Consider the following 22,443-nt stretch of genomic DNA (forward strand, 5'->3'; position numbering starts at 1 on the left):
GTGCCTTTTCCCTTTGTTGATTGTGCTTTGTATACTTTCACTGTAATAAATCATAGCCACACGTCTGACTATATGCTGAGTCCTGTGAACCCTCCTAGTGAATCATCAAACATGGGGGTGGTCTTGGGGACCTTGCAGCGCACAAGCCAATGTTTTCCGTAACTCATTTCACTGCCACTCTCATTGACTGTATAAAAGAGACAGTAGGAGTAAACCAAAACAGCATGGCCTTAAAAAACCAGCATGATTTAAATGCTGACTTAGCTGCTAAGCTCCATCACTTCTCTGAGTCATGGTTTCATCATCTATAAAATAACTGGGCCGATAATACTTACTTTGTAAGTTTTCTTTTTTGTTTTTGGCTGCGCTGCATGGCTTGTGGGATCTTAATTCCCCTACCAGGGGTTGAGCCTGTGCCCCCTGCAGTGGAAGCGCAGAATCTTAACCTCTGGACCCCCAGGGAAGTCCCTGTAAGGTTTTTACAAAGATTTAGCGATAATAGTACAAGAGGTCCATAGTATACACCCTTTAAGAAGGAGCTATGATTATTTTCCTTCGAGTCTTTTGGATAAGATGGAATGACCAGAAGGAATTCTATGGATCCAATTTTGTGTATCCATGTAGCAATGGAATTAATTGTATGGACTAAAAAGTCCCAGTCACGGCTTCCCTGGTGGCGCAGTGGTTGAGAGTCCGCCTGCCGATGCAGGGGACACGGGTTCGTGCCCCGGTCCAGGAAGATCCCGCATGCCGCGGAGTGGCTGGGCCCATGAGCCATGGCCACTGAGCCTGCGCGTCCGGAGCCTGTGCTCCGCAATGGGAGAGGCCACAACAGTGAGGGGCCCGCGTACCGCAAAAAAAAAAAAAAAAAGTCCCAATCATATTGGGACTTGTGAGCAGATTATTCTTCCTAGGGTCTGTGTAGAGCTCCTCTAACTAAGGACTTGCAGTGCAAATTGTGTGGAGAGCAAGCACGGAAAAAATATGTTTTTACTCATCCTCGGCTTTCAACCCATGCTTGGCTATTCATCTCTTGCTTTTGGGGTCCTGCCTACTCCACTGATTTCTGGGCCCTGACCTCTTTCTTGCTGCCAGTGCGCACTCCTTAGCTCTTTGTTGGATGTTCATCTGTTCCTCCAGCTGCACCTTCCAACCACGAGTTCACACATGACTCATTCACCATCATTCACTTGGTCCCATATAGAGGATCCCCACTGAGACTTCTTTCCTGACTGTGGCCCCGGCTTCAACCCCTAACCAGCTTGTAATATTTGCTCTTGAATAAAGTATATTTCACTTTTGTGGAGACAGTTATTAGGCAAATATAATTCCAGTCAGTGGCAGCATATTTGGAAGAAAAACTCATTTATGTTTATTTATTCTTTTTGTCCCTTGTATCCAGAAGATGAACACAACACTTCTTAATACTAACATTGTCCCATCTGAAATACTGTAACTAAAAGGTTTAAAGATGAGTTATTTCAAATCTCTTCAGCAATTCAAATGAGGTGGATTTTTAGTATATACTAGGGTAGCTGCCATAAAAAGCAGCCAGTGTCTGCAAGGAGTTGCTTTATGGCACATCGTTTTCAGAAAATAATCATTAGTCTTAGATATCAAGGGCGAAATATTTAAACAAAGACATTTGCTCTGTATTTCTCAATCAGACATGATACAATAGTGAGGGCACTGCATGGGGAGTCAGGGGGCCTATGTTTCAGTCTCTAGCTATAGTTAAGTGGTTAAGAGCCTTTTCCCACCTCCACTTTCATCTAGGTAGGGCTGAGCTAATAGTACTTGCCAATAGAATGTGAGTGGAAGTGATTGTGCCACTTTCCTGCTAATGTGGCTTTAAAGCAAGCATCCTGTCTCCATGCTATCTTCCCCTAGCTCCTGGCTGGATGCTGACACCCAGGATAACCTTGGAGGCCACATGTTGAAGATGATAGAGCCATTCTCATCCAGAGTTCCTGAATGGCCACACAAATAATCAGTCCTTCCATCTTATCAATCAGGAACCTTTGCACTATGTTAAGCCATTGACATTTTGAGATTTTTGTGTTATAGAAGCTAGTATGTCCCTAATTAAGTTGTTTCACTTCTTTATGCCAATATGTTTGGGTTGTTATAAGGATTAAATGAGTTAGAACAATGCCTGACACAGAATAAATGTTCAATAAATGTTAGCTATTAATATCACTACCTGCTCTGATGCTAGCAGGTTATGGGTCATTGAACATGTCAGTTTCCCTGGACCTCCATTTCTTCAACTGTAAAGCATAAGAGTCATGCTTGGACTTCCCTGGTGGCTCAGTGGTTAAGAATCCGCCTGCCAATGCAGGGGACACGGGTTCGAGCCCTGGTCCGGGAAGATCCCACATGCCCGGAGCAACTAAGCCCGTGCGCCACAACTACTGAGCCTGCGCTCTAGAGCCCGCGAGCCACAACTACTGAGCCTGCATGCCACAACTACTGAAGCCCGCGTGCCTAGAGCCCGTGCTCCGCAGCAAGAGAAGCCACCGCAGTTAGAAGGCCGCACACCGTAATGAAGAGTAGCCCCCGCTCACCGCAACTAGAGAAAGCCTGCGTGCAGCAACGAAGACCCAACACAGCCATAAATAAATAATTAATTGATTAATTAATTAATTTTTTAAAATGTCATGTTTGATGACCATATTTCCCAAAGTTTGAAATTTTATAATCAGAAACCTCTTCAAATTGCTAAGAAAAAATATTATCTTAACCCATGGAAAGTGGCCAGAGGATGAGGGAGAGGCATTCAGAACATCAGATACAGAGGGAAAGAAGGAAAACAGAGAACAGTCCAGAGGATGCCGAGAGGGAAAACCACTATTTAAAGAGAAGCATATTTTCTTTTTGACATTTATCCATCAATTCTGAAATAAGCTTCAAAGAGAAGATTTACAAACCGTGCTGTGTCCATGAGACTTTCATTCACACCCAAATGAATATCTTGTGTGGTAAGAAAACAAGGGTGTCCTCCCAGAAGTGCAAAGCCTACAGTAAACGAGAGAGAAAAAAGACATTTTGAAAAAAAGAAAGTAGCCAACCAAATTGTGAGCAATCAGCACCATCTCAATTGAAAAGTCAAAATCTTTCAATCTCACCAGCCTCTCTGATAGGGAATTCCCAGGGAAAGCATGATGAGGAACGGAGAGAAGCTGATGAAATTTTCTGTACCAGCGCTTAACTCTCCTTCAGATGTGTGCCCATTTCTCCACCCTCTTGTTCAGATCTTGGCAATATGGGGCATGTTCTCATGTGGAGACTATACCTCATTTTTATTCTTTAAAATATATAATGATGTCCACCAGGAAAATGGGAAAATAAACTGTAGTATGGGATATCATGGATTACAATGGAATACTATTCAGTAATAAAAAGGAACGCACTACTATACATACAGCATGGATGAATCTGACAAACATTATGCTGAATGAAAGAAGCTAGACACAAAAGAGTACATAATGTATAATTCCATTTATCTGAAGTTCTAGAATGGGCAAAACTAACATAGAGTGGCTGAAATTAAAACACTAGTTGCTTCTGGAGAGGCTGATTGGCTGGGAAGGAGCATTGGTGAACTTTCTGGGATTACAGGAATACTTTATACCTTGATAGTTTGTACGTTACAAACCCGTATACGTGAGTATATGTATTCCTCAACACTTATTGAACTGTACACTTAAGATCTGTGCATCTTCCAGTATATAGATTATAGGTTAATTTTTTCAAATAAATTTATTTTGTTTATTTATTTTTGGCTGCATTGGGTCTTCGTTGCTGCACGCGGGCTTTCTCTAGTTGTGGTGAGCGGGGGCTTCTCATTGCAGTGGCTTCTCTTGTTGTGGAGCACAGGCTCTAGTTGCATGGGCTTCAGTACTTATAGCACGTGGGCTCAGTAGTTGTGACTCGTGGGCTCTAGAGCGCAGGCTCAGTAGTTGTGGCACACGGGCTTAGCTGCTCCATGGCATGTGGGATCTTCCTGGACCAGTGCTTGAACCCGTGTCCCCTGCATTGGCAGGCAGATTCTTAACCACTGCACCACCAGGGAAGCCCAAGCCCTTAATTTTTTAAAAATTGAAAATAAAGTGAGTATTGAAATGGCAATTTCAGGTCACTAAAAGTCAGCAAGATCAGAAGGTCATTCAACTGCTGTATTGATCCTCCAACCAAGACAGGGCTAAGCACCACTCACATATTGCCCTCACCACTTTTCAGCCCTCCATGGGATGTGAGATTATTGCAGACATCTGAGCGGATGAGGAAGGCTCCTTCCCCACCCTCATAACACATTCCATTGGTCTGGGGAGGGTGACACAGAGAGGGGCCTGCCCCAAGCCATAGCTAAGCTCTGTGGTAACAAGGAGAGCCCTTTTACCACATACCCTGAGGCAAAATTATGGGAAATGGTGACATCCAATCAGAACTTTACTTTCTCATTTGAGACAGGTTCAATAGGCAGGCTTTCTTAGATATACAATGTAAAGGCAAATAAGTATAATTACAAGATAGAGACTTGTCTGAGGAATTTTGCAAACATTACTTTTTTCCTCCTTATTGTAATATACCTACTTTGTCTTTTGGAAAATATGCAACAGTCACAATTTTCTAATCCTACTTGTTTCCCATGAGAAAGGAGGAAATCATTAATCTCATGGTGAGTTGGGGGACAAAGAGTTTTAGACTCATGAAGGGGAATTTGACCCAAAGTCTCATGAAACAGCCCACTGAAACCCTAATGCAATTTGAATGTGGATAGGTGATATTAACAAATCATTTTTATTAGGTATGATAATGATATTGTAGCTGTACAGAAAATATTCTTATTTATTTGAAATATGCATACTGATATATTTTGAGGTAAAATTTCATTGTAGCTTTAATTTACTTTAAAGTATTTCACTAACTGGGACTTCCCTGGCAGTCCAGTGATTAAGACTCCATGCTTCCACTGCAGGGGGCACGGGTTCGATCCCTGGTTGGGGAACTAAGATCCCGCATGCCATGCTGCGTGGCCAAAAAAAAAAAAAAATTTCACTAAGAAAAATGAACAGATAAATCAAAGAAGGCAACATATTAACAGTTGATTGATGTAAGGGGTATTGGGGTGCTCATTATGCTTATCTCTCTACTTTCTGTTCACTTGAAAACTTTCCTAAGTAAAACAACAACAAAAAATCCACGACAAAACAATTCTCATTTCTGTTACTACATTTAAAAAATAATTATATTCTACCTATTTCATACTTAAAAGTATTCTCTTATAAATGCCCCGACCAAATGGTTTTTTAGCTACAGGTCACTATGTTCTGACTCTAGCAATGACTAGTCACAGAGCACTACCAGGTGATGGCACTTCAGAAACTTTCTTCCATTGAATCCTTCACTCTGACAAAGAGCATATTAGATATTATTATAAGAATTTTATAGACAGGAGTTTTGAGAGTCAAAGAGTCTAAAAACTTGTTCAAGATTGTTTTTAAGAACCTAGAGCTTTCTCCTAGGAGAGCCAGCCCCTAAGCCAACTTACATTGGGATCTACAGAGACAGGACAACATAGTGGAACTGGATTCAGTCTTCATCTGAAAATCAGGCAGTTTGCCTAGAGCCCTAAGATCCCTTGCAGATCTGATGTGCTACATCCCAGGTAGAATGAGAGAACATGAAACACACAAACGGTCCTACTTGCTATGGGCCTTGTAATAAAGAATCTGACTCAATTTATGATGTTTGATTGCTACCCACCATCACTCTCCCTTCTCCTCCCGCCCTGTGCACGGGCATCTTCACCCCAGCCTCACCCCACAACCACAATAAAAGCACAAGCCATATAATTTTCCTGCTCTCTAACGCCACTTTGGGACCAATTTTGGAGCTAGCCCTACTCTCCCCAGAGAGCCACATTATGTGAATAGTAAACCTTTTCATACCCTCTTGGTGCAAGTATGTTATCCTCACTGTCAACAATCAAACCAAATTTTGGTGGGAGGCACATCTTGTCTCTGTGGAGTGACCACAACAGGTCCTAGCCTCATGGCATGGTTCTAAAATTTATTCATTCATTCTAAAAGTATGTGCCTGGTGCTGTTCTAGGCACTGTGAAAAGCATTGTAAACAGCAAGGTACAAGTCCCTGCCTACCTGGAACTTTCATTCTAATGGGGGAGAGATAGGTAATAAACTGAATGAGTAAATTAAATATCTTGTATGTTAGATGTTGACAAGTGCTACATGAAAAATAGAGCAGGGAGGGAGGATAGGCAATGTAAGGAATAGGAGTTATAATTTTAACGTGGTCAAGGAAGCCGCATTGAAACATACAAGACAGTGGGAAGAGCATGTCTTGAGGGCCTGAGGAAGGGTCATGACTGGTGGATTCACGGCACAACAACAAAGTTAGTATGGAAGGTATAGAGTGTGTGAGGAGGAGAGTAATAGTTGGTGAGGCTGCAGAAGGAAGGTGGGGAGGAAGCAACAGCTTTGACTTTTGTCTGAGTAAGACGGGAAGCCATGAGAGGGTTGGAGCAGAGGATGACATGATTGGACATATGTTTTAATAGAACATCCATAGTGGGGCAAGGGCAGGAGCAGGGAGACCAGTCAGGACACTTGCAAAAATCTGGCTGAGAATCGATAGCTTGGACCAGCATAGTAACCACTGAAGCAATGAGAAAATGGTTGGATTCTTGATATATTTTGAGAGTAGAGCCAGCACTCAGTTGATAACCTTATTTCCCACCTCAATGAAAAAAATGGTAACAGAGAACTTCCAGATTCCATCACCCCATTTCCATACTTGTCAGCATCTGTACCCATATGTTCTGCTTCCCTTCCTGTTCAGCACAGATGAACTTTCCATACCCCATGTATGAACTAGAAGCCATGCCCCCTCACCTACTCAAGAATGTTGCTCTACCAACTCTTCCCTTTCTCTCTTACATTACCTGCATCGTGAATAGGCTATTCTAATTTTTTCACTCATTAATTTTAAAAATGCAAACTTTCTCTTGTCCTTATTTCCCTTGCCAGGTATCCATTTAATTCTTTGCTCTCTTCGCAGCCAAACTCTTGTTTTTTCTTTCTCTCTCCAGTTCCTCATCTCATTTCCTTCAAATCTATTCCCATAAGTCTTTGGCCCCCCAACATGGCACCAAAACTCCCCTCACCAAGGTTACCAATGACTTTCACATTGCTACATCTAGTGGCCATTTCAGTTCTTATTTTTCTTGACCTTGGAGCAATTAACAAAGTTGTTCACCGCCTTGTCCTTGATAAACTTTCTTCGCACACCATCCAGGACACCACACGCTCTTGCTTTTACGTCTACCTTGGTAGTTGCTTCTTCTCAATCGCCATTGCTGGTTCTTTCTCTTTTCCTTTACCTCTTAATGTCGATGTTCCCCAGGGCTAGTCCTTGGTCCTCTTCTCTCCATCTACACTTATTTCCTTTATAATTGTATCTGGTCCCATAGCCTTAAATACCATCTGTATGCTGATGACTCCCAAGTATTCTAGGTCAAATTTCACTCCCCTACTCCAAACTAATACCCAGCTGCCTCTTCAACATCTTTGCTTGTGTGTCTAAAAGACATCTCAAACTCAATACTTCCAAAACTGAACTCTTGATTTTCCCCTCCATCCTGCCTGACCTGCTCTATCCTGCTCCATCCTGCCCACAGTTGCTCAGACAGAAACCTTGAAGTCGTCCTTGATGCCTCTCTCTTACCTGATACATCAGGAATCTTGTTGGCTCTCCCTTCGAAACATATCCCGAATCTGACCCTCCTACCCCTTCCTCTGCCACCACCCTGGCCCCAGCCTCTATGTACTATAGCAACCTACTGACAGCCTTCCCTGCTTCTATCTCATCTGCACCCCCAGCCCCGAAGTTTATTTTCAACAGAGCAGTCAGAGAGATCCATTTAAAATGCAAGTTAGGTCACATTCCTCCTCTGTTCAAAACCCTCCAAAGATTTCCCTATTGTACTCAGAGTAAAAGGCAAAGTCCAAATAATGGAGTACATGTTTCTCCCTCACTTCCAGGCAGTCTTCTCCTTGCCGAGAGCGCTTATCACCTTCCAACGTGATATATCATCCACTTAAAATGTATTATGTCTATTGTTTTTCGTCTGTGTACCAACTAGAATGTCAGCTTCATGAAGGCAGGGAGTTACCTCTCTTTTTTTCACTGATATATCAATCTCAGGAACCTAGAATAAACACTGGTACATAGTAAGTATTCAACAAATACTTACTGAACAAATGCAGGAAGGATTTTGACTCTGGAGAGAGGACCCATTCTTTTCACTTGCAAACATCTCCTAATTTTGTTAATGGAATTTTCTATTACGTGTGAAGTGAGCTAATGCGATTTAGTGACGATTATAATCACTAATCACTCTTGAGCCCTTAATCTATTTCTAAACAGGGAAAGTCACCTAAACAAAAATGAATACTGCCCATTCATCAAGAAAGCATTTACGGTGCACCTACGATGTGCCTGGCACAGGGATGAATGCCATTGAGGGTTGGGGACTGTGGAGGAAGATTTCAGAGAAAGTTTAAGGCCTCCTGGCAAGTCTGCTTGAAGTCATACTCTTACTTTGACTAGAAGTCATTTTGCTGTGACAACCCAGGATTTGTTTGTTGCCTTTTCATTTTTCTCTTTGTGCTATAACGAAGATCCCCGTCAAGCCTGGACTTATGAGGTAGGGGTAGGAAGAGAGGTTACAGAAAGTGTTAAGAAATAGGAGTGGAAGCTGTGAATGAAGAATGTTGCCTGCCCTGTCAGCACACAAATGATGCTGTGGGCTATTATCGGCCACTACCACCACCCCGAGGGTGAGTCCTGAGGGAACTCCGAATGGAGACAAAAGGGCTGCCCACTGCCAAGCCCTCAGTCACTACAGCCACCCCAGCAGTGCACCCTGAGGGGACTCAGGATGGGAAAGAATGGGATACTGGCCCTAGATAATTAAGGTGCATATCAAAGGAATGATTTCCATGAGCCCAGATTCTTGCTTCTTCCCATACATAAAAAAGATGTCTGGTTTTCTTTCATTAACGGTAATTTTTTGATGTTCCGACTACCTAGATTTTGTTGCAAACACTCCTGTGTATCCTGGTTCCTCCCTCACCTCTTCAGAACAGTCCCTCAGAGCTACCTGAGAGGCTGCCTTCCAGGCTTAAGTCCTCAGCAAGTCCACTGAATAAAACGTAATTCTCAGCTTTTAGGTTGTGCAATTTTTTTCAGTCGACAAAGCCTTCAGCAGTTCTTGAAGAAGATTAAATGGGAGGACATTGCTTCTAAGAAGGAATTGCCTCTGCAATTTTTGGTCACCGATCGAAAAGAAGCCTCAGACCCCAGTCCAAAAGTACAGGTTGAGCATTCACCAGTTCATCAGACGTGGATGGCATTAAGTGGTTCTGGAAGGTGTCAGAGGTTCTGAGAAGCCACCAGGAGCTGCCATTGCTGAGGAGAGGAGGACAGCTGGACGGGTCTCTACTCTCTCTTCACTCTTCATCCAGAGGAGTTTGTTTTTATCTGTTTCACTTGTTTATGCGTACACATCAGATATTTTTGAACAAAGGATTTCACCTGTTAATATCTTAATTTCTGTCTGGGAAAATAAAAGTACATCTTATTTTACTGTTTCTTTTCCTCACGGATCTCTGCAAGCTTTGGAGGAAGGGGTATAAATAGAATTCACGCTCTGGAAATGTAAAGGCTCTGAGAGCTCTTGCTGGTAGAACTAAGGCAGCTATTAACCTCTCTCTGTGCTTCACTTTCATTCCTGCAGCATAGTATCACGTTTTTTATATTGCCACCTCTGTAAAGATGATGAATTTGAAACAGCTTGGAAAGCACTAGCTTCCATTTCACCTTGAAAGTCAAATACCAGTGTTAAATAATGAAAAGAACCATCTCGTAGGATGCCCTGTGCATTTTTCCATCAACTGCCGCACTTACCAAGATTAATAAATGTATCCACCTATCTGCTCAATTAATTTGCAATAAAAGAGTATAGTCATCAGTAGACACACAGGAGAATTGTACACAAACAGTGGGTGAGGAATGAATAAGCTACAACTACACACACAGCAACATCGATACAGCTCCCAAACATAGTGCTGAGCAAAAGAAGCCAGACACAAAAGAGCATATGCTGAATGACTCCATTTCTATAAAGTTCGAAAACAGCAAAACTAATCTGTGAGGTTAGAAGCCAGGATAATGGTTACCCTTTGGGGGCAGAGCAGGGGTTGGGCGGGGGGAGTAGCAACTGGAAGAAGATACAAGGGAGGGCTTCTGGGTGCTATTCACATCCTATTTCTCTATCTGGGTATTAGTTACAAGGATGTGTTTACTGTAATAATTCATTGAACTGGACACTTAATGATTTGCACACTTTTCTCTAGCTGTCTTACATTTTAATAAAAATATTACATGGGCAATTAATATGGCTTGATTTGGGTGAAGAATTTTTTTAATTATTGTTTTTAATTAATTTTTATTGGAGAGTAGTTACAATGTTGTTAGTTTCTGCTCTACACTAAAGTGAATCAGTTATACATATACGTATATCCACTCTTTTTTAGATTCTGTTCCCATACAGGCCATTACAGAGTATTGAGTAGAGTTCCCCATGCTATACAGTAGATTCTTATTAGTTATCTATTTTATTGGGTGGAGAATTTTATTTTGTCCCCCGAGATAAGTATAAATGCTGCTGTATCTTTGCAACTCAGGCCTGGGATGGAAGCCTCAAGGACTGTCCTCTGAGGATCACCCCATCCCAGAGGCTGACACAAATCTGGGGTAGCAATTGACAGTTTTAATTACATCCTATTTTCATTCTAAATACCAAGGTAACAGGTTTTGATGAAAAATTGTGTTAACCGACAACCATTAAGATGCACATGTACACAGTAGAAATGCTCTGCCATGTTGGGGGTTGAGGTTTACCATTTCTGTACGCATTTAAATCAGCTCCTTACTCTGACTGATCCTCCTACTGTTGAGTTTGGCAGGCTGCCATATGCAGTGGGCCCCATGGGTATTTATTGAGGATAGTGATGAGTATCCTGTGAACCATAACTTTTTATGGTCATATGTTCCTTTTCTCATATATTTGTTATAGTTTGTAATTTTGTGCAGATTTCAGAGCATTTTTTTTTTTGGCCTTGCCGCACGGCATGCAGCATCTTAGTCCCCCGAGCAGGGGTCAGACCTGTGCCCCCTGCAGTGGAAGCGTGGAGCCTTAACCACTGGACCGCCAAGGAAGTCCCAGAGCATTTCTCTATAGAAAACCATCATTTAACAAAATGCTTAATGCCACCTGTAGAAACAGCTTTATTGGAATAAAACATGACTAATAAATGTCTGAATTAAATTAGACACTTAAAAATACATTTAATAATAGCTTCTAATCCTGGGTCTGCCATTTATTAGCTATATGTCTGTGGGCCTTTTGCTGAACCTATTTCAGCCTGTTTTCCTCAGTGGTCTCACCCTCATGGAGTTGTCATGAGGACTAAGTGAGATAATCCATGTAATTAATGTAGAGCACTTAGCACAGGGTCTGCACCCAAAAGCTTATTAAATCTTCACTCTTGGTTTTATTAGTAGCTTAACTACCACGTGATATGTGCATGGTAAAACTGATCGCTTATTCAGGGGTATTTAAATCGAAAATACCATTTGAACAGAGAAACCTGGTAGACAACACTAAGAACCAAGAAAAAATAATCTGAAAGAAACTTAAAATTGAGAAATTTCTATATATTAATCGATTCTTTTTTTTTGTTTGTTTGTTTTTGTGGTACGTGGGCCTCTCACCGTTGTGGTCTCTCCCGTTGCGGAGCACAGGCTCCGGACGCGCAGGCTCAGCGGCCATGGCTCACGGGCCCAGCCGCTCCGCGGCATGTGGGATCTTCCTGGACCGGGGCACGAACCCGTGTCCCCTGCATCAGCAGGCGGACCCTCAACCACTGCGCCACCAGGGAAGCCCATATTAATCGATTCTTTTGATGACTTCAAAAAACAACACCTCTCTTAAGTACTAATGATTTTAAAAGGTGATAACCAATGTTGAAAAGGAGCAGAATTTCAGAATTACTGACTGGCTTATGCGATATTCATTTTTCCTTTACTAAACGTCAGATGTCATTGTGACCTTTTAAAGAACAACCCAGCTTTAAAGAGCAAAATGTTCTCAGCAGTTTTCTTCCTAGGACTTTAAAGATTAGATGACACCTTATATGTTTCCTTTCTTCCTCCTTCCTTCTCTCAAAGGGCAAGGGGAGTGCATTAGTAAGAACAGTAAACATGAGATCTGAATCCTGGTGCCAATTTGTATTAATTGCATGAACTTAGCAAGTCACTTGATCACTCTAAACTCCATTTTGTTATGTATTTGAGGCACCTCATTGCTGATCATTACAAGGCAAGAATTGCATGAAGTAGTTGCTTGCTTCTGAACCCTAGAAAGCTCTGATGCTTGTAAGTAGGATAAGATATGCAAAGGATCAACCAATATGTTTTTATTTGTGGCACCTTTTCCTCAGTCCTATCCATTTGCCCATTTGGGCAGTCATATTATTGATTCAAGGGAGGTCTGATGGAGCAGAAATGCAGAGAGAAACAAGAGGTGATGTATGGCTTATGAGTTTCAAAACAGACTTTTTGAAACTCATTACAGAGATCATAGTTTGAGAAAAAAGAAATTTTGAGTTTCAACAGCTTAGGATTTCAGGCACAAACAACAGACTTGAAAGAATACATGGATAGTCAGAGCCAGTTTTTCCTCTTGCTTTATCACCTGGGAACTGGAAGGGGAAGAAAAGCTGCAAGAGCGAAGAAGCAACAGAAATAGACTTTTGACACTGTACCCTGCTGTCGGTCCCCCAAGCCAAGGAGTGAAGGGTGGGGAGCATGATGGAAATTTCAGATGAGTTTGGGGAACCCCAGAGCTGAGATCACCTGTGTCTTGCTTTTAAGACAGCGTTCTAGGAGGGAGCAAATGTTCTAGAACTGCCTAGCACCCAGAAAGAGGAAGGAACGATAGAGTAGAGAGAGCCTTGCAATATCTCTGTGCCCACTGTGGCGTGCAGAGCTGCCAAGAGGTTGAGAGAGCCAAACCAAGAGATAGCTCAGATCCTGTGTGTTGCCAAAGAGACAAACAAATCCCCCCACTGGGCTACTCCTCCCAGGTCCTCACCCTCTGGCCCCCTCTTCAACACAAGTCCAAGTTTGTCTATGGACTCACCTGTTTCTGTGGACAATCTTGTTCGAGTACTTCTTTTTTCAAAAATCATGCCTAAGGACTTTCCTTGCAGTAAAGGCAAATACTGAAAGTCAAGGACAAGAATACAATTAAAATGAAATGTACATTTTATATCCAGTAGCAGGGATTACGTTTCAAAACTTATTCTTTACATTATCAGAAAATGTAGAATAATTAACACTGTTCCCAAACAAGTGTTCAGATGTTATTTAAACAGTGAATTTAAAGTGTTTTTTTTCATGTTGTATACAAATGGGGGAAGGGAACAGGAACTTCCACAGCTCACTGACACGTAATGAGAAAGTAGTATTAGTTGCTCTGGGTTCAACCTGAACATTTGTTCCAAAGTTTATTAATATTTCATACTGGAGCCATCTTCTTACTTAAATCCGTGAACACCTCTACCAGTGTTCAATGCCCTTGAAGATGCTTGGTTCAGAAGTGTTTTCTCAGCTAGGAATGTGCTTCTCTGTCACAACGTGGGGTACTCAGACTCCTAAAGATGAAGCTCCAGAGTTTCAGCTACACTTTCATCACGCATCCTTGTGAGAGTGCAAAGACTTTGTTCCTAGAAGTCATGTGGAAACAATCTGGAGAGTTTGGGTGTGGAGTGGAGCTCTACCTCCTTCCTCTTCTGTAGATGGACTTTCCGGTAGGATGAGTTCCAGAACAAACACATTCCTGCCAGCTAACCTTCCTCACCACGAAGTGTGAAGAACAAAAAGCCTGGGATCTTGGGGGACATTTTCTCCTTATTTCAAGGTCTTCTATAGGAACCCATAGCAGTTGGAGTCACTCCTATTTTCAGTTCGTTCTTAGGAACTTGGAGAGCTAGTGAACTAGATAAGAAAATCTAGGTTGTGTAAAACTTTCTCAACCTGAAACCAGCTCTTTCAAATGCTTCTGAACAAGCTTGGAATACGAAAACACTTTCACAATTAAGCAGTCTAAATGAAGCTGCTGCATTAATTAAGCGTGTTTCAAACATGAATTGCTTAAAATGCAGAATAATGCTTCCCGCGGGCACCATATCCCATCTCTTCTCCTACTTGGTTACCATTTAATTGTTTCTTTGCTAATCTAAATTTTTTAGCACTGTCACATCATCCTGAATTTTTTGAAATTATCCTAATGATGGTATATCTGATATTCATCCACAATTGAAATTTGTTGCTAGAAAAAATGTATCATCCTTATTTTTCATTTGATAGAAAACACACAAGAGAAAAGAAAAAAGGTATAAAAATAAAATCCTTCCAGAGAAATGATTCCTTAGGTCCTGATTCAGTTAATAATGACTTTCAACATTCCACATGAAAGAAATGCAATGAATTATCATTGAATAACTGATTTTTATGCTTTTTATATGCCTGTACACTCAGTGATAATCAATTACCTTGCCTGTGTAGTTTCATTACTTTGCTACTGTTTAGGAATTTTAATGTATTTTCTTTTCCCTCTTTCTCTGGAAAGGCTGTCATTAAAAAGGCTGATTGGTAGCAGTGGAAGTAATGTGGAAATGCTACATACCTCTCCTTTCTGCTTTATCCTGTATTTCAGATCTGCTGATAGCCATAGCATATACTTAATTTCTTCTCCTGTAAAGTTCTTTAGAGTGAGGAGGTCACGACCCTTTAGCTGTACTTTATTTTGTAGTGGTTGTCCACATCTACAAAAAAGAAAAAGAACTATACATTTAAGAAAACAAAATCTATGTCCTATGGTAATTCATTGTTTAATTCTTGACACAAAACATAGCAAACACATAGCAACATTGCAAATGTGTAGCCTCATGTGTCTCTGCAAAGTCCTAATGCCTTAAAATTGATATGGCTGTGGTTTACATTTTAGATAGCCAGTATCCTGAATGTTGAGAGAAAAGAAAAATTTGAGGAAAGAGGCTGAATTCTTCTCTGCTGGAAATAACCATATGAGTGGCTTTGTTATGTATTAGTTAGGCAAGTTACCTAAACTCTCTCTGCACCTAAATTTCTCACCTAGAAAATGAGTATAATAATCTTATAGGGTTGTTGTAAGGATGAAATGATTTAATACATGGAAATCAGACAGTGTCTGGCATATAATAAGTATTTGATAAATTTTAGCTATTATCATTGAAATCATTCAGTGGTACAAACAGAATTTGTTATGTACATATAATAGAAAACAATTTCATTCTTTTCCCTCTACTGCCCTTCAGATCTATTCTTGAAGATTTGTTCTTTATTGTCCCTGGTCAGATACAATGGACCCTGTGGCTTTTCTATTAACTTTTAGGGGGAAAAAAGTCCTCTGCTTATTTTATGCCCTCAAAGAGTCTCAGTAAAAGCATGTGTAATAATAACAATGAATTTTTTTTTAACTTTAAGAAATGTACTGCAGGGCTTCCCTGGTGGCACAGTGGTTAAAAATCCACCTGCCAGTGCAGGGGACACGGGTTCGAGCCCTGGTCCGGGAAGATCCCACATGCCGCGGAGCAACTAAGCCCGTACACCACAACTACTGAGCCTGCGCTCTAGAGCCCGCGAGCCACAACTACTGAGCCTGTGCGCCACAACTACTGAGCCCACGCACCACAGCCACTGAGCCCTCGTGCCACAACTACTGAAGCCCGCGCACCTAGAGCCCATGCTCCACAACAAGAGAAGCCACCACAATGAGAAGCCCATGCACCTCAACGAAGAGTAGCCCCCGTTCGCCGCAACTAGAGAAAAGCCTGTGCCCAGCAACGAAGACCCAATGCAGCCAAAAATAAAATAAATAAATAAAATTTTTTTAAAAAGAAATTCAGCAGATTTCTGAGAATAAATTTAGAGAGATCCACCATGATGGATTTTCAATGCCATGACTAAAGTCTGAAGACAAAAAAGATACCAAGAGCCCCCCCAAACAGAATTAATGTTGAGGCAAGAGCAAGTATGGCCTGTGGCCTAAGCTGAACACAAGACCTAAGAGTCATGGAGGATACTTGACTGTGGTCTAGTATGTTGCTAAAGCTGAAATCCTCTAGGGCTCAACCCCTCCAGTATTGTATTTGCACTACTAGGAACAATGGTTGGACATATGCATGTGAAACAAAAGCATTATAACCTTGGATCCTATGCATAGCAGCCTGTGTCAAGTGCAAAAACCTGGAAAACTGGTGAGAGGACCTGGTGGGATAAGTTTTTACCCATAGCACTATGAGGGCCAAATCCAAAGTACATTAATAATGAACTATACCAATATTTTGGTTACCTCTTTCCGTGAACCCCTTTTGGACAGAGTAAGTCCCCTGGGTTCTTGGGGACAAAAAGAGTGGAAAGGTAGATCTTGTAAATCTGTCATACTAGCCTGTGAGAGTTGGAGTAATTAACTGGAAAATTTTTTAAAAACTGTATCTCACCTGGTGAAGGGGGTTGTACTGTTTACACCATTGAAAAATAATTAGAGCAGCCACCACCTTTCTCAATTCTGTCCAGGAGGCGGGGCAGGAAATGTTGTCTTGGGAAAAAGAGTTGTTTTTCATAGATATCAAGAGCTAACCAGGAAAATTTATCACTGGAAGGAAAGCAAACACAATGGTTCCAGTTTAAATTCCTATCCTGTTTACTGTCTCCTCCCCTCTGCTCCAAAATGGAGTTGCCACACCTCTTTCCTAAGCTACTTAAAAATTAGAGAAAAGTAAAAAGCCTCCACAATTGTACCATGTTGAAATGCCTCCTCCACAGACCCCTTTTTTCCTGTCCGTATCAAGCATTTCTTGCTTTCTGGTGATAAACTCACACGCGAGTTAGCTAGGTAAAACCGCTGGCCTAAAGGGCTATTAAGTTCTCACAGAGACCCAGTGCTTCAGTTGGAAGCAGCCTACTCTAGTTCATGAGCCAGACCAAGGCCAGAATCACTATTTTAGTGTTCCCATAAAATGCTTGGTCTCTTTGTACTCAAGTGTGTCTCCTTGGTAAACCAGACCTAAACCACATTATCATTCTTCAGCCAACACATAACGGGGAGAATACAATATTGGAGAAAACAATGGGAACCACATGCAGATTTTCTGTCAAAACTGTCATGGCAGTCGGTTATAGCAGAGCTTTTGAAAAAGGCAAGACTCGTTCGTTACATTAATTTTATCCCTTGAAAAAATAATTACAGAGATTTCTTCACCCCAAACCACTGAATGCTAAGAAGTTAGGCCAAGGTAATAGTAGACCCTTGTGTTAGCTTCACCCAAATATCTTCCTAGCTAGAAAATGGAAGAGTATTCTCTATTGGCAGAATGAAACCTTTCATTGCTACAGTCTGCCTTTTCCAACTCTAGTAAATTGTTTGGAGTAGCGGGGGCAACCTGGATGTGTTCCCTTGTATAATTGTATTTTGTTGGAAGAGAAAGTGCTTAATTCGAGTAAAATGCGGTCAGTCAGAAACTGACTTTGCCAGAGTAGGAAAAAATTCAGTGTTAAATGATATTTTGATCCCCATGGAGAGCTTGCGATAAAGACTTTAGCTTCTGGAGGCATAAGAGAGGGCCAGTGGGCCTTAGGGCAGAGATTTTGGTGTTTCTTTAACATTGCAGACTGATACAAAAGGCATATTTTCTTGGTGTTTTTTTCTTCTTTACTGAGATTTTGGCTATATCTTTTAAACAAGGTGGGGGAGAGGATGGGGGGATATTGAGCAAGGGGAGATTGGCCAATTTGATCAATTTGGAAGGATCGAAGTCATCAAAGCAGTGGAATGAAAAGAGCAGTGGTTTTAAATATTCAAATTCGAGTCCTAGTTCAACTATGACCTTGGGAAGATCATTTTCCATTTTTGGCATTAATTCCTCATCTGAAAAGGTAAGAAAATGAACTACAAATCAGTGATCCTTCATGTCTTTGTCTTCCACAACATTCATGAAGTTCATAAATACAAGATTTCCCACAGGCCATACTGGAGCCATCTGAATTCTCAATGACCTAAATTTAATTTCATCCCTTTCTTTCCATCTCAGAAAGGTATATTGCAACGCATGGCAGGGAGAGTGACCCTCTTTTCACAAAACACTTGAATATGATCCTATTGATTTGGAAAATAAAAGCACAAATCATTTCCAAATTTCTCTATTATTAACAATAATAATTATTAATAAAAATATACCTGCAACATTTGTCACTGTTGCCACATGCTCATATGTGGTATAAATTACTATTGATAACTGGGTGACTAGATGGTTTCTAGGATACCTTAGATAGTCAGTATTCTAAAACTGTAAAACTTTGCCCTCATCTGAAAATTGAAGAGGGGGATGAGGATTCGTGCAGACCTATTATTAAAGGGCTGGAAACGCGAAACTGTCGAAAAACTGTGGCCGCCTCTACTTCTTTTATCTTAGTTAAATTATTAAATTACTAAAAATAACAAACTAGAAATAAAACCCCAATTCTGCTGTTGGCCAAGGGAAACATAATGACCCCATTGCATTCCTGATCTCATGCCTTGTATAATTTTCTGAAGTGAAGAAATATGTTTTGTTGTTGTTGTTGTTTTGTTTTAATTAATTTATTTTTGGCTGCATTGGGTCTTCGTTGCTGCGCACAGGCTTTCTCTAGTTGCGGTGAACGGGGGCTACTCTTCGTTGCGGTGCGCGGGCTTCTCATTGCAGTGGCTTCTCTTGTTGCGGAGCATGGGCTCTAGGCGGGCAGGCTTCAGTAGTTGTGCCACGTGGGCTTCACTAGTTGTGGCTCGCGGGCTCTAGAGCGCAGGCTCAGTAGTTGTGGCGCACGGGCTTAGTTGCTCCGCGGTATGTGGGATCTTCCCAGACCAGGGCTTGAACCCATGTCCCCTGCATTGACAGGTGGATTCTTAACCACTGTGCCGCCAGGGAAGCCCCAAGAAATATGTTTTTTAAAAGGCACTCATTTTCAATTATGATGGAAAATGTGAATAATCAAAGAGGACTGTTTTCTCTCCTCTACACAAGAGCGTGGATGGCCTGTAATTGCTTCGTCTGCATGTCCACGTATGTATAGATTGGCATGTGTGTGGGATGAAGGGAACTTAATGAGTTCTGTAAGCCCTTAGAGAGGCCTGGAATGAAATACCTGAAAACCAGTCACCTCCAGCTCCAATCCATAACCTCCACAGAATTGGGTGGCTTAGCTCAATATTCTCTGAAGAAATTTCTATTTGTGAGATGAAATTGAACTGCACTTACAAGTTGGTCTTCTCTGATAAAGAAAGATATTATTTTAGTGGTTTCTTTAAAAGCTATAAGTGGTTTCCTTAATAGGAACAAATCATAGGACACTGTCTATTATCCAAACACAGCCAGGCTCTAGAGCCTTGTTTGTGAGATGAAAAGCCTATGGATTGGGTGTTCTCGGCAGTCTTGGTGTCTGATCCTATTGATTTTGTAAAAAAAAAAGAAAAGAAAAAATTACTGACTAAAAATGATTGATCCGGGAGCCTGTGTAGATGGCTTCAGCCTCACTTGAGCAGTCATTTTATCATGCCCATGTGATATGGCTGCTCGCTTCAAAACTGTGCAGTCCCTATTTTGTGGCACTGCCAAACCCTAACCACATATTTCCTACTACTCTCTAGCGCTACACTCACATGGTATGTAACAAGCGCCCTCCGCCTTTCCCAAGAGAGACAGGGGTGGGGAGGGGAGAATGGGGGAGTGGGGGGATGCAGAAGAACCCAAATCTCTGCAGAAAGCTGAAAATCAAAGTAAAAGTACCATACAGGCAGAGATAATGGGGAGATTTTCTCTATTGTTAAGGGGTCGTCAAAGATTATAGGTCTTATTGGAGATCAGCAATTCTGAAATCATCTAGCTGGCAGGCAGGGTGGCTAACAAAAAGAGCAGGAAAGAAAAATACTCACGCCACCTGAAGAGGACACCATTTCAGTGTTATGCCATTTTTCAATAGAGACTCATGCTCTGTAGTTTCTAATGACATGGGTAATTTGAGGCTTTCATATTTTCAAATAGCAGGTATGGATTTGGGCTGATTTAGCCATGCTTTTGCCTCAGTCCCCATTCACTGTGAGAGATGGCTAGCCGGGATTTTCAGGATCATAGTCTAGCTACTGGATAGAGAAAATAGAATCTTAGTAAGTGCCCCAAAATGCCTAAATATTTGGAAGAGGTTTTTACTTGCAAAAATGTAGCCTGTAATAATGGTAAAAAAAAAAAAAAATCAGTCATCACTGTGATTTTCAAAGAAGAGTGTAAGTTTAAGCTCCAAGCTTTGGTTATTCATTCAGTTGATTATTTCCAGCTCAGTGATGAGTCTTTGTTAAAAACCGTGGAATGAAATTTCATCGCACTTTTATCTGATGTAACTCAGCGGGATGGAATGATAAAATAATGAACATTTGCCTGTCACTTGACAGTTTTCACGCACATTATCTCACTGATTATTGCTAGACTGTGATTTCATGTGTCTGGAATGAAATAACTTATTTACCTTATTTACCACCGTATCTCCAACACCTTGCTTAGGGCGTGGCACAAAGTAGGTGCTCAATAGGTGTTTATTAAATAAATGATTGAAGCACCCCGTGATGTAGGCAGAACAGGTATTACTCTTTCTCCCATTTTATAAGTGAAGCAACATCACAGAAAAGTTTAGTGACTTGCTCAAGGTTATATAGCCAGCAAGCGGCAGTGCCAGGCCTTGAACCCAGTTCTTTAGACTCTAAACCTGAGCTTTCCTCCAGATGCTTGGTTTATATAGTCTAACTCTGGCACTAACTAGTAGACCCCATAATCTCTCTGGGCCTCATTTACCTTATCTGTAAAATAGGAGAAGGCATTATTCTGTGGCTCTGAGGTCCCAACTTTACAATATCATTTACAATGTTGTTCTGGCTTCTGAGTGGTGCTAATGGTAGAGTCCAGAGAGTCCAGAGCTGTCAGGTGGCCCAGAGAAGGGAGGCCCAGGGCCACAAATCACAGGGCCACTTCCTAACAGTGGGAGAAACCTTCAGACTAGAAGCTTCTAACTTTAAGAGTCATTGAGGTCATTTTGAGGTTGGTTTCGGTTGTCAAGAGGCACTGGGAAGACACTGGCAACAATGTCCAGATTTGATGGCCTTGCTTCCCCGATTAACCCATCACCCTTGTCCTCTTCCCCAGGGACACACTCCACACCACCTTCGACCGCAGCCATGGCCAGTTGGCTGTGAGGAGGATGCAACTTTGTAAATATTTATGTAGTCGTTCTTTTGGGGTCTGTTTTTTTAAAGATCGAATCAATCACCATGCCCCAGAATGATATATTGTTTTCAGGCAAACCCAAATACAAGCTGAAGGCCCTGTGGAGATTAGTTCCTCTCATTTCCTTCAGCCAGTTACTCCTTTAGTATGTACACAAATGGAAGATGTCCAGAACATTTAGTCTGTCATACGTGCCACGGTTAGTTGCCCCCCCACCCCGCCGTCACCTCCCAGTGCCCCATGAAATCTGATTACAGAGGACCGAGAAATGAAAGCTCAGCTGGAATTAGAGACAGTTGTCTCCAACAAGGGTAGAACCTGGCACTATACCCTGCAGAAAGAGGCCTTAGGAGGCTGCACTTCTCTGCAGAATAGAGTTTCATTTATCACCACGGTTCCTAAGTCAGACTCAAATCTCTGGCCATCACTTACCGATAATTTCGAACCGCGAAACTGTGACCGTTTCTAAGAGCTGCCTTGTTCAACAGGATCCTCAAATTAAACAGCATATTCTTTCGATAGTGAAAAGGATGATTCTGTGCTCTTGAAAACGCCGCACCAAGGTAGCCAGTGGGGTCCACCTGAAAGCTAAGAGTCCTTTTGATTACAGTGAGAGAGCAAAGGTAATATCACCCTTCAACTACCTTATCAAATTCCCCTGGTTAGAGATACTGCAGGGCAGGGTCCAGGAGCCTTTGAACTTTAAGCCAAGCTCCAATCCACCACTGTGGGGGTTTTTTGTTTGTTTTGGGTTTTGTTTTATTTTTCTTGGAGAAGGAATCCTGACTCTTTTGGTGCACAGACTCCTCATTTTTCATAATATATTTATGCTGTCACATACTTGTACAAAATCAATTGACAAGTACTCGTTGGGTATATAATATATGCAAGACATTGCAGTGCTGGCTGCTGTGAAGGAACATAGAAATAACTCATTCCAGAA

At 41.6% G+C, this 22,443-nt stretch overlaps 1 protein-coding gene across 1 annotated transcript in view; it reads right to left on the reverse strand.

The window, feature by feature from the left end:
* The window catches only part of OTC (ornithine transcarbamylase), a 56,124-nt gene extending 33,997 nt beyond the window's left edge, over positions 1–22,127 (reverse strand). Inside the window, exons 1-4 of the mRNA XM_022565605.3 lie at positions 21,933–22,127; positions 14,840–14,978; positions 13,292–13,373; positions 2,931–3,018 (exon numbers count right to left, since the gene is read on the reverse strand). Of these exons, the coding sequence (XP_022421313.1) occupies positions 2,931–3,018; positions 13,292–13,373; positions 14,840–14,978; positions 21,933–22,009 (386 nt within the window). The 5' untranslated portion in view covers positions 22,010–22,127. The remainder of the gene's footprint in view (positions 1–2,930; positions 3,019–13,291; positions 13,374–14,839; positions 14,979–21,932) is intronic.
* Between the last annotated feature and the right edge of the window lie 316 nt (positions 22,128–22,443).

The sequence above is a fragment of the Delphinapterus leucas genome, chromosome X (genome assembly GCF_059928025.1).
Source record: "Delphinapterus leucas isolate spDelLeu-1000000601 "Yukka" chromosome X, BTC_Dleu_Yukka2, whole genome shotgun sequence".
In the NCBI taxonomy this organism is placed as follows: domain Eukaryota; kingdom Metazoa; phylum Chordata; class Mammalia; order Artiodactyla; family Monodontidae; genus Delphinapterus; species Delphinapterus leucas.